Raw genomic sequence first — 12,736 nt, forward strand, 5'->3', positions numbered from 1 at the left:
TAAAAGAGTTAAAGAATTTGTTCTTTCAGCAAAATGTCAGAGTACAAATTCTGTTTGTTTATTGAGTAAGAAAATTCAGGGTTTGTCTGGCTTTAGAAATAAGGGTCTTCTATATTTGTTTTCACTGTTCCATTGAAAAGGTGACCTTCCCATGCGGACAACTGGTGAATAAAATTTCGGTTTGGTCGGATAAAATAACAGCATTTCTGAATAAAATTATATGCTTCCTGAAATAAAGATTGAAAGAAAGATTTCTAGAATTATATTCAATATCAATAAACAGTTCTTAAATAAGGTGATATAGCCTATATATAATCCTTCAATCAGTTAGAAATAGCAGCAAGCCCTCCCTCAAACCACACTCTGCTATTTTAAATATTAGGTTGGTGCATAATTATTGTGGCTTTTTTCCAATAAATTTTATTCAAAAAAACAATAACATTTAACAAAAACATCTTTAAATGATTATTCCGGAGCATATTCACTATCTACGTCAATTTCTGCTTGGCGTTTTGTTTAAATGTTTTGTTGAATAAAATTTATTGAAAAAAAATCCGCAACAATTATGCACCAACCTAATACAAAGAGATGGTGGACTCTCTTGTTGCTTCTATGAATGAAGGTTCAACAAAACACAGTTGAAATATCTTCTTTTCACACTTTGGCCATCTGTGTGTTGCATCAAAGCTGAAGACTCCCAGTAGCATCATCTACGAGGGTGAGTCAAAAAAAGTAATGCCATTTTGTTTAAGACAGGTATAATTACCAACACAGGAACATGTATCATACATCAAAATGAAGCTGGTCCTCTGTGGATCACATCCCTACTTCTCTGAATAGCAATGTTCCACCACCGAATGAGAGCATGTATCCCTGACCCGTAAAATTCTGTTGACTGTTCTTTGAGCCAATTCTTCACTACAGTTTCCACTTCCTCCTCACTGTAATAATGTTTGCCTCTCAAACTCTCTTTCGTGGTGCCGAAGAGATGATAGTCTGAAGGCGCTAAACCTGGCGAGTGCGGAGGTAGTGAAGAAGTGGCTCAAAGAACAGTCAACATAATTTTACGGGGTAGGGATACATGCTCTCATTCAAAGGTGGAACATTGCTATTCAGAGAAACGGTGACTATGTTGAGAAGTAGGGATGTGATCCACAGAGGACCAGCTTCATTTTGATGCATGATACATGTTCCTGTGTTGGTAATTATACCTGTCCTAAACAAAATGGCAATATTTTTTGACTCACCTTTGTAACTATGCCCATCACCTATTTCCATATTGCCACAAGACTTATGGATAAAATGTGATGGCATTGGCGCTGGTGTCTTGGTTTGCTGAACAACTCTTATATGAAGAGTATTATCAGAGTGGGCATGGTTTGTGCAGTGGTTCTCAACTGGGGTCCGTATGGTCCTTGGAGGGAGGGGGGGAGCCATACAAGATTTTGATGTTAAAATTTATTCTCTTTTACACTCTTATTTTTTTACTTGTTTCAATCATTTGACTGTGGTCATGCTGGAACACTGCCTTTAGTCGAATGAATCGACCTGAAGACTTATTCTTTGTAAGCCTAGTACTTCTATCGGTCTCTTGTACCAAACCGCTAAGTTACGGGGGTGTAAACACACCAACATCGGTTGTCAGGCAATGATAGAGGGGTGGGGGCACAAACACAAACACACACACACACAAATATATTAGACAAAAGAAACAGGCTTGGAAGGACTGGAAGAACGGTGGTAGCAGGGAATTGTACCAATGTGCCAGAAGGGAGGCTAGGCGACAGGTTTATTTAGCCAGAGGGGAAGCAGATAAGGAAAGATTTGCCAATGTTCTGCGCCGTGAGGACCAAAGACTCGAGGTATTTCGTGTTGCAAGACAGTGTAGGAGAGAGAATAGTGATGTTGTAGGAGAGAAATGTGTTCGCATGGATGATGGTACGCTTGCATTAAATGAAGATGCAAAGAAAGAGGTCTGGAGATGCCACTACGATAGATTGGTTAATAAAGAGAATGAATGGGAGGAAGAGAGCCTGCCGTATGTCGACCCAATAGAGGGACCAGCTATCCGAGTTGATAGTACCAGGGTAGATAAAGCAATTAAGAGTATGAAGACCGGGAAAGCCCCCGGCCCATCAGGAATCACTGCAGAGATGCTCAAAATATCTGGCAGTGTTGGCTATAGCCTAGTCACCCGTATTACGAACCAGGTGATACACGAAGGAGTCATACCCAATGACTGGTGTAGCAGCATCATAGTCAACTGCTACAAAGGTAAAGGGGACGCTTTAGATACAAATAATTACAGAGGCATCAAGCTGTTAGATCAGGTTATGAAAGTTACAGAAAGGGTCATAGCCCAACTAATTAGGGAGCGAATCAATTTAGATGAGATGCAGTTTGGGTTCGTGCCAGGTAAAAGCACTACTGATGCCTTATTTCTAGTGAGACAGTTGCAGGAAAAATACCTAGCTAAGGATAAACCTCTGTACCTGGCTTTCGTTGACATGGAGAAAGCCTTTGACAGGGTCCCCCGATCCCTTATCTGGTGGTCAATGAGGAAACTTGGGATAGAAGAATGGTTAGTGAGAGCTGTGCGAGCCATGTACAGAGATGCTGCCAGTAAGGTGAGAGTTGGAAATGAGTACAGCAATGAATTCCGGGTAGAGGTAGGGGTCCACCAAGGTTCCGTCCTCAGCCCCCTCTTATTTACCATAGTCCTCCAGGCAATCACAGAGGAGTTCAAGACAGGTTGCCCCTGGGAGCTCCTCTATGCTGATGACCTTGCCCTAATTGCGGAGTCACTATCAGAACTAGAGGAGAAGTTTCAGGTGTGGAGGCAAGGTCTAGACTTGAAGGGCCTTAGAGTCAACCTAGCTAAAACCAAAATCCTAATAAGTAGGAAGGTAGATAAAACACAAACCCCTTCAGGTAGATGGCCCTGCTCAGTATGTAGAAAAGGAGTAGGTAGTAACTCTATAAGATGTACCCGGTGCAAGCTATGGACACATAAGAGGTGCAGCAACATCAAAGGCAGGTTAACTAGCAAGTTAGTTTTTGTTTGTGGCAGATGTTCAGGTGCAATAAACACTGTGAACAAACAGGAAACAACTTCTATCTCATTCCAGGGTGAAAAACTAGAGGTAGTCGATAGCTTCCGCTATCTGGGCGACCAAGTTAGGAGTGGGGGGTGGGTGCGCTGAAAGTGTAGCTGCTAGAATAAGAATAGCCTGGGCAAAGTTTAGAGAGCTCTTACCCTTGCTGGCGACAAAGGGACTCTCACTCAGAGTAAAAGGCAGACTGTATGACGCATGCGTACGAACAACCATGCTACATGGCAGTGAAACATGGGTTGTAACTGCTGAGGACATACGTAAGCTCGCAAGGAATGAAGCCAGTATGCTCCGTTGGATGTGTAATGTCAATGTGAATACCCGTCAGAGTGTAAGTATCTTGAGAGAAAAGCTGAACATTAGAAGCATCAGTTGTGGCGTGCAAGAGAGACGATTGCGCTGGTATGGACATGTGGTGAGAATGGAGGAGGATAGCTGCGTGAAAAAGTGCCACACCCTAACAGTTGAGGGAACCCGTGGAAGAGGTAGGCCCAGGAAGACCTGGGCTGAGGTGGTGAGGCAAGACCTTCGTACATTGGGCCTCACCGAGGCGATGACTACGGACCGAGACCTTTGGAAATGTGCTGTGCGTGAGAAGACCCGGCAAGCCAAGTAAGATCGTTGCCAGTGCCCCTGGACTGGTTCTTGTGCGGGTGGCACATGAGATGCACCATTTTGAGCGTGGCCGTTGCCAGTACCGCCTGACTGGCTCCTGTAGGATTTTCGAGCGAGATCGTTGCCAGTGCCCCTGGACTGGCTTGTGCGGGTGGCACATAAAAGACACCATTTCGAGCGTGGCCGTTTTCGTGCGGGTGACACGTAAAAGCACCCACTACACTCTCTGAGTGGTTGGCGTTAGGAAGGGCATCCAGCTGTAGAAACTCTGCCAAATCAGACTGGAGCCTGGTGTTGCCATCCGGTTTCACCAGTCCTCAGTCAAATCGTCCAACCCATGCTAGCATAGAAAGCGGACGTTAAATGATGATGATGATATATATATTCATATATACAATGGGTTTCTTTCAGTTTCCGTCTACCAAATCCACTCAGAAGACTTTGGTCGGCATGAGACTATAGTAGAAGACATTTGCTCAAGGTGCCACTTGAACCCAGAACCATATGGTTGGGAAGCAAATTTCTTACCACACAGCCACATCTGCACCTTATATGCAAGAAATTGGTTATACTTCTACAATACACAAAATGTTTTAATTTTTGTAGGCACAGGCACAGCTGTGCAGTAAGAAGCTTGCTTGCCAACCACATGGTTCTGGGTTCAGTCCCAGTGCATGGCACCTTGGGCAAGTGTCTTCTACAATAGCCTCGGGCTGACCAAAGCCTTGTGAATGGATTTGGTAGACGGAAACTGAAAGAAGCCCGGCCTCCTAGCTTGCCCATCCCCAATCAAACCGTCCAACCCATGCCAGCATGGAAAACGGACGTTAAACAATGATGAAATAAGCCAGTTGCATATATACATATATATATATATATACACGCGTTAAAAGCATCCAGCACACACTGTAAAATGGTTGGTGTCTGGAAGAGCATCCAGCTGTAAAAATTGTGCCAAAACTAACCTCACCTGTGCTAGTGCCACATAAAAAGCACTGAGTCCACACTGCAGGGTGGTTGCTGTTAGGGAGGTCATCCAGCCATAAAATCCCTGCCAAAACAGACACGGTAGCCTTGGGTAGTTTTTCTACCTGGCTGACTCCTGTCAACCATCCTACCCCTGGATGCATGGAAGATGGATGTTAAATGATGATGATGATGATGATGATATATATGTGTGTGCGTGTGTCTTTGTGTCAATGTTTCCCCACCACCACCACCACCACCATCACCAGTGTTTGGTGTGTTTACATCCCCGTAACTTAGTGCTTCAGCAAAACAGACTGAGAGGATAAATACTAGACTTAAAAAATAAGTCCTGGGGTCGATTTGTTTGACTAAAACCTTTCAAGGTGGTGCTCCAGCATGGCCCCAATCAAATGACTGAAACAAGTAAAAGAATAAAAGAATATATATTACATCATCATTTAAGGTCTGTTTTCCATTCTGACATGAACTGGACAATTTGATAGGAATTAGCAAACCCGAGGAATACACCAAACTTTCCTTTCAGCCTTGGCATGCTTTTTATGGCTGGATGCCCTTCCTAATGCCAACCACCTTAAAATGTGGGTGCACGTGTGTGTGTATGTGTGTGTGCCAAGATGCCACACAATAGGTCTGAACCCAGAACCACATGGTTGGGAAGCAGGCTTCTTACCACACAGCCACACCTACACCTATAAAAAAGTAAAAGAGCACAATAAGAATGAATATGAAATGAAGCAAGAAAGAGAAAGACAGAAGCTACAACCGTAAAAATACAAAAAATCTAAAGTGTTTTGGTATAAAGACTGCTTCTGTTGCTATTAATTATCTAAAAGTCTATTTATGTTCGTATAAAGGGGAAGTAATTTCCTGCAGTTTATTGTGTTTACATCGCAAGATCACAAAATTATAAGATAAAAATTTGCTTGACGTTCTAATTCAGCTAAATTAGTTGGATAGAAAGACAAGGACTGAAGAAATGAAGAGAGAGACAGAAAAAGAAATAGAATTAAGAGGGGGAGAGAAAGAGATGAGAAAATGTGGTGGTATTAAAAGTAGAAGTATCTTGTTGTTTACTTGTCAATATATATTACATCTACATATGGACAATCTTCTGTTGATATTTGGATTTATAATTAACTAATCACAACAAAGAAACCACAGTTGACTTTCTTTTGCAGCAGCAGCAGTCTCGTTTAATGTCCATCTCCCATGCTGGCATGGAAGATGAACATTAAATGCCAACAGGATCCAACAAAACCAGAGGACTGTATTAAGCTTCAACCCCTGTTCTGGCATGATTTCTGGGGCCGGATGCTCTTCCTAATCTGAACCACTTTACAGGGTGTACTGGGTGCTTTTTTCTGGTTGCCAAGTAACTTGCAAGACAAAGAGAGGGAGTGGTGGGGAGAAATCCCGTCGACTGAATGGGTTTGTAGTGGGAGAGGGGTGAGGCCAGCTGTTGAAAGGTTAAAGTATGATAGAGGGAGATGGACAGGCGTCTCACTACAGAGGAGTTATATGGCTACTTGGCATTATATAAGAGTGGGTGGGGATAACTGAAAATAAGACAACAATGGAGATAACAAGATGTCAGAGAATACTTTCAAGGTACAAGAAGGTGAGTGTAAGAGAGAGTATAGACAGGATTGGGAAGGGTGGAGGGACAGATTCATCAGTTTGAAAGAAGAGCAACAGGTGGTTAGAGTAGGGTAGAAGTGAATGTAGTGAATGATGTGCAAGGGTGAAAAAGCAGAAGAGCATAAATTTGACATCTAGTTCATATTTTGTGTTCAACAGCTGTTTCTTTGAGATAAACACCATTAAATATATAATTACATGATTCTGATGCATAATTAATGATGACATTAATTAATGGTGATGATCAGAAGGATTATGATTTTGATGATGATGTGTTTGGAAGAAGGAACATAATTGTTGCTCTTTGCGGGCCTTCTAAGACTAGTGAGATTGGTTCAATTGAGGTTTTGTTTTAATATCTGTAACCTGACATCTAAAAAGAAAATATGGGCCAGAAAGACATTCCTGAAGGTTAATTTTGTGGGGAGGAAGAAAGGCTGTAGTGCCTGAAGATGATGACAAGAGATAAGGTTAGAGTTAGCGTTTAGGTAGGCATGATACAACTAATTCCGAGTACAAGCTGTTGTAGTAGTAGCAGAATGAGGAAAAAGCTAGTCTGTGAGCCAAAAGTTACAGTGTTGGTGAGTAAGAATTTACCAGGATGACTTTGGCTTTAGATATGCAGTTTGGGAAATTTGAAGCAGCTATTCCACCATTGATGGAGGAACAGTACACCATTGTGGGTCTCATTCAAGCTTTTTATAGCCTCAATAGCTGTTCAGAGCTTCAAGTAAATTCTGACTTTAAAGTAGAAGGCTATTTTTTGGAAAGCAGTTTTAGTTATATTATGTGTGTGGAAACACTAGAAGAGATCAACAACAATCAGGGTTGTCTTAGCAGCCTTATAGGCGCACCCTGGAAGATCAATACACTGGGCCTTATGGTATTTATTAACAGCAAACCACATGAGGACCCCAGAAAAGTGCCCAGGGTGTCTGTGCCTTAAGATGGCACTGACAACATTTATATGGTCTAAGATGAAGTGACTTTGAGGGTTTTGATTACAAGTTATCCAAAGCAAGAGATGGTGAGTTACAGAACTGTCTTATTGCTATTCACTATATGTCTTTGTGAACATTTTGTACTTACCCCAAGGGACACCTTTCTACTGTACATGATGTATGCCACCAAAATTGTTGTGCTGCGACTAATTCCCAAAACAGAAAAAGCAAGGATGGTTTCATTTACATCTGTAAAGAAACAAAAAAAAAAGATAAATTAATTTCTTAGAAAAAAGAATTAAATACAATGTTGATTTAAACACTTGTAGCTTAATTCCCATTTAATTTATCTAGGGCATCCTGGCGTTAGGAAGGGCATCCAGCTGTAGAAACTCTGCCAAATCAGATTGGAGCCTGGTGTAGCCATCTAGTTTGCCAGTCCTCAGTCAAATCATCCAACCCATGCTAGCATGGAAGGTGGACGTTAAACGATGATGGTGATGATGAAACTATGCCATAAACAATCATTTTTCTGTTCAATTGAATAAATCTCCCTTGGCACTGATGGTAATGAAATGGTTACAAAGAAATATTTCTAAATAAATTATTATTTGACAAGAAATTATGACAGGAAATATGTTTTTGTCATATGACAGTATGTGTGCGTGCATGCATGCATGGGTGATCATTACTATAATCATCATTATCATTTTAATCATCCCCTCTTCTATGCTTTCATGGTTCAGCTGGAATATGCTGAGACAGATTCTCCATGGTTGGGTGCCCTTTGATCAGCGAAGATATCAGCTCTTTGACCGTGAAGCCAAATAAACACTGGTTTATATCATCTTTGGTATGTTCCAAAGTAAAATTGCTGTGTAAAGGTTTCTGATTGATTAGTTACAACTGATCAATAGAGTCAAGTCGAATTGTGCTTTTTGCTACATTGGTTTACATTTTGGCACCAATTTCGACATGTAGTAGATCTGTAGTAGATCTTGGCCAATCAGAAAGTATTTTAGCTGTTTAGGTTGTTCTGTAATGTATAGCCTATAGTATTACAGTTAACAGGTATATGGCGGTTGAACAAAGGCCAAATTGAATGATGGCTAGTATTTTTCCAGTTGTGTGTGTGTGTGTGTGTGTGTGTGTTTGTGTGTGTGTGTGTGTGTGAGTATGTGTGTATACCTTCCACTGAAGCATATCAGCAGAAGATGTAAACATTTCTGAGAATCTACCTCTCTTACCCCACCCACCTCCACTCCGAAAGTAGTCCTGTTGGATAAAAATATTCTGTGTGATTTCTGTTCCATCCAAGTTGCACCAACAATCCTTTGTTACTCTTACGGTCAGAAATGCAGTAAATCCTTACTAATCAGATTCCTGTAATCATTGATGGAATTGTTCATTAAATGTGATGTAAATTAAATAAATAAATAAATAGATAAGATAAATGAGAGATGGTGGAGGGGTAGCATCTAATTTCAGTCACATTTCAACCATTTTTTATTTGAGAAAGTCAAAGCAGAAATAAATGCAAAAGAAAGAAATCAATTGATCAATAAGCTGTCACTAACCTATGAACTCACAACACTCTTGAAAATATTTATACAGGTTTGTTGTGTCACTGTCAGTTTCTGGAACATGGTAGACATGTTGGATTCTGAAAACAGAAAGAAATCCCAGGGTTTAGCAGCGAAGAAGAATTTAAAAAAATATTTGCAAATGGTTAACAATTATTATAGAGAGGAGCTATTTGAAGTGGTGAAATACTAAACACTGTGCCTTATATGTGTGCATGCATGTGTATGCGCATGCATGTGCACACAGGTATAGCTCTGTGGTTAAGAAGTTTGCTTCCCAACCACTTGGAAGAATCATATCATTGAAACTACCATAGAAAACAAAATATTTCTTTGGGATTATTGATGAAAACTTTGATTTCAGTTTCAAGTTTAAAAAAAAGAAGCTAATGTTATTTTTGAAATAATACAAAAACATAAAATCATAACTGCTCTTTTGAAATTCTTTAGCTTTTTAGCATTCAGATTGTAATGCTTATTGACTCAAATTGTCTGGAATTAACCATGCATTATCTCATAGCTTTAAGATTTCCATGGTGTGGTTGTATATTTTTAGAATGACATTATAGGATAGGTGTGAGAGGTCACATCTGGCTGGTTTGAACATAAAACAAGTAGAATCTCCCAAAGAACTATGTTAAGGGTATGTGTGTCTATGGAGTACTCAGCCACTTGCACTTTAATTTCATGAGCAGGCTGTTCCGTTGATCAGATCAACTGGAACCCTCATCGTCGTAAGTGATGGAGTGCCAATGCCATTTAAAGGATCACCTGCATCTAAGTAAAACTTAGGGTCCTTGACCTGCTTTCAATGCTTCGTAAGTGAAGGGTTACATGATATGATGCATGTTTCTAAGATACAAATAGGTCACATGAAGCTCAGATAAGCAAAAACAAGTTCAAACATGCAGAGACAATCTCAACAAATGTCGATTCATAACAGCCATCAATAATAGCCCATTGACATCAGATATTTCAGAAGATACAGAATAAACTGGCGAAAACAGAAAACCTTCCACAGGAGCCATTTAAAGAAAATGCAATCAATTTCTGGCTTGAACCAATTCAAATTTACACTTTGTTGTAGATACGGGAAGAAAATCAAATCATATCATCATCATCTTCTTCCTCCACCTCCTCTTCTTCTTCTTTTTCTTCTTCTTCTTCTTCTTTTTCTTCTTCTTCTTCTTCTTTTTCTTCTTCTTCTTCTTCTTCTTCTTCTTCCGCCTCCTCTTCTTCTTCTTCCTCCTCCCCCTCTTCTTCCGCCTCTTCTTCTTCTTCCTCCTCTTCCACCTCCTCCACCTCCTCGTCTTCTTCTTCCTCCGCCCCCTCTTCTTCCTCCACCTCCTCTTCTTCTTCTTCCTCCTCCTCTTCTTCTTCCTCCTCCTCTTCTTCTTCCTCCTCCTCCACTTCTTCTTCTTCCTCCTCTTCTTCTTCTTCCTCCTCCTCTTCTTCTTCTTCTTCTTCTTCCTCCTCCCCTCTTCTTCTTCCGCCTCTTCTTCTTCCTCCTCCTCCTCTTCTTCTTCCTCCTCCTCCTCCTCCTCCTCGTCTTCTTCTTCCCCCTCGTCTTCTTCTTCCTCCTCCTCCCCTCCTCCCCCTCCTCCTCGTTGTCATCATCGTCCTCATCCTCATCGTCGTCGTCATCATCATCATCATCATTTAACATCCATATTCCCTGCTGGCATGGGTTGGACAGTTTGATCAGATCTGATGAGCCCAAGGAGAGTGCGTCATACTCTAGTTCCTGCTGTGACATGGTCTCTATGGCTGGATGCCCTTCCTAATCCCAGTTGTTCTAAAACATGTATTGAGTGGCATAGGAGTGGCTGTGTGGCAAGTAGCTTGCTTACCAACCACATGGTTCCGGGTTCAGTCCCACTACGTGGCCTCGGTTTGACCAAAGCTTTGTGAGTGGATCTGGTAGATGGAAACCGAATGAAGCCCGTTGTATATATATATATATATATATATATATATATATATATATATGTATATGTATATGTGTGTATATGTTTGTGTGCCTGTGTTTGTCCCCCACAACATCGCTTGACAACCGATGCTTGTGTGTTTACGTCCCTGTAGCATAGCGGTTCAGCAAAAGGAACCAATAGAATAAGTACTAAGCTTACAAAGAATAAGTCCTGGGGTCGATTTGTTCGACTAAAGATGGTGCTCCAGCATGGCCACAGTCAAACGACTGAAACAAATAAAAGAAAAAAAAGGGAAAAAGTGCATTTTTCCTACTACCAGTACTAGTGAGGTCACCATACAGTTTGCAAGACTATTAACTCTGGTGGGGGTTGCTTCGTGCTAAATGACAGGCATAAAAGAGAGTGCCAGAGCAGAACAGAACAGGTTTTTTTGCTGTGGAGGAGTTACATGGCTACTCACATTTTTAGATAGAGAACGTAGGGCAACCTGCTGTGCTTCAGGAGACCTTGAGTCAAGTACATCAACATCAAAATAAAAAATCAAATGGAAATTGTAGTTGTGATACCCATGTCGGTGGCACATAAAAAGCACCATCTGAACGTTGCCGATGCCAGCGCCGCCTTGACTGGCTTCAGTGCCGGTAGCACGTAAAAAGCACCAACCAATCATGGCCGTTGCCAGCTTCCTCTGGCCCCTGTACAAGTGGCACGTAAAAAGCACCGGAGTGGTTGGCGTTAGGAAGGGCATCCAGCTGTAGAAACGCTGCCAGATCAGACTGGAGTCTGGGGCAGCTTCCTGGCTTCCCAGATCCCAGTAGAACCATCCAACCCATGCCAGCATGGAAAACAGATGTTAAACGACAACGATGATGATGATGATGATGATGAATGGAAGGACCCTTGAGGTATGAGGTGAGTAGAAGTGATTGGGGACAGAAGAACCAGGAGTGTGGGTCAGTAATGCCAGAGTGTATGGGGAGTGTGAGATGGGGGAATGTTGAGGGGTGAATACAATGAATGAAAGAAAAAGTGCTGAGGGATGGTAAATAGTGGGGTCAAAGAAGCAGAGATTGGGTAGAGTTGAGGAATGGGTGTAGTGAATGGTGGCTAAAGGGTGGATAGTGACCAATGATGCACGGGGAGGTGAAGAGCAGCAGAGTAACAACGTTGACACTGTAGAGAGGGAAAGGATAAGAGAGAGAGAGAGGACATGTGGCTGGGCAGGCTGCAACAAGGGAAAAAGGGAGCTGCTGATGCAGTGAATGGAGGGAGTGAAAGATGTATGATGGTAGAGAAGGAGAGAGACAACTTGCTAGCTCAGGGGGTGGGGTGACCATCAATGTAAAATATTATTCTAATGTGCATAAAAGACTCGTTATGAACAAAAGTCAATTACAGCCTCCCTCTACATATCGACTAAAATTTTAAAAATTTAAAAAAGGAAAATGAAAACTATTTCAAATATGAATATTAAAAAAAAACTTATTTAAAGGTGCCGTTTATCACAAACGATATTCATCTCCCTCATATTGAGAGAGAGAAATTGCTATTGTTGCACAAACAGAATGAATGAAGTCAACACACATAACAACATCAACAATGGCTGATTGATGAGGGTTTAAACCTTTTGTTACGAAATTTCTATTGAAACTACACTGCTTTTGTCTCAGTTTTGATGAGAAGGAAGAACATTTAGTAAAATAACTTTGTTGTTATTAAGCTGGTCTTTAGAACAGATTACAATAAAATTTTGATGGAAAAGTTCATTTAGATCACAATAAAACAGGAAGTTTGTGTCGTAGAACTGAAGAGGTGGTAGTGGTGGTCTCAAGTGGGTTGGTATGAAAAGTTTTAATCAGTCCTTCTACTAATGTCTAACAACACTGCAGTCCTGGTACCTAGTAACCAGTTCGAGCTGGGCAAGA

General features: G+C 41.3%; 1 protein-coding gene across 4 annotated transcripts in view; it reads right to left on the reverse strand.

Annotated features, from left to right (window-relative positions):
- LOC106872204 (serine/threonine/tyrosine-interacting-like protein 1) overlaps positions 1–12,736 on the reverse strand; it is a 35,776-nt gene continuing 23,040 nt past the window's right edge. For all 4 annotated transcript variants that reach the window (XM_089353327.1, XM_014919105.3, XM_089353326.1 and 1 more), the window contains 3 exons: positions 8,875–8,960; positions 7,446–7,546; positions 1–227 (listed from right to left, as the gene is read on the reverse strand). In XM_089353327.1, the coding sequence (XP_089209453.1) occupies positions 93–227; positions 7,446–7,546; positions 8,875–8,960 (322 nt within the window). In that variant the 3' untranslated portion in view covers positions 1–92. The remainder of the gene's footprint in view (positions 228–7,445; positions 7,547–8,874; positions 8,961–12,736) is intronic.

The sequence above is a fragment of the Octopus bimaculoides genome, chromosome 6 (assembly GCF_046866305.1).
Source record: "Octopus bimaculoides isolate indiv1 chromosome 6, ASM4686630v1, whole genome shotgun sequence".
NCBI classification, from domain to species: Eukaryota; Metazoa; Mollusca; class Cephalopoda; order Octopoda; family Octopodidae; genus Octopus; species Octopus bimaculoides.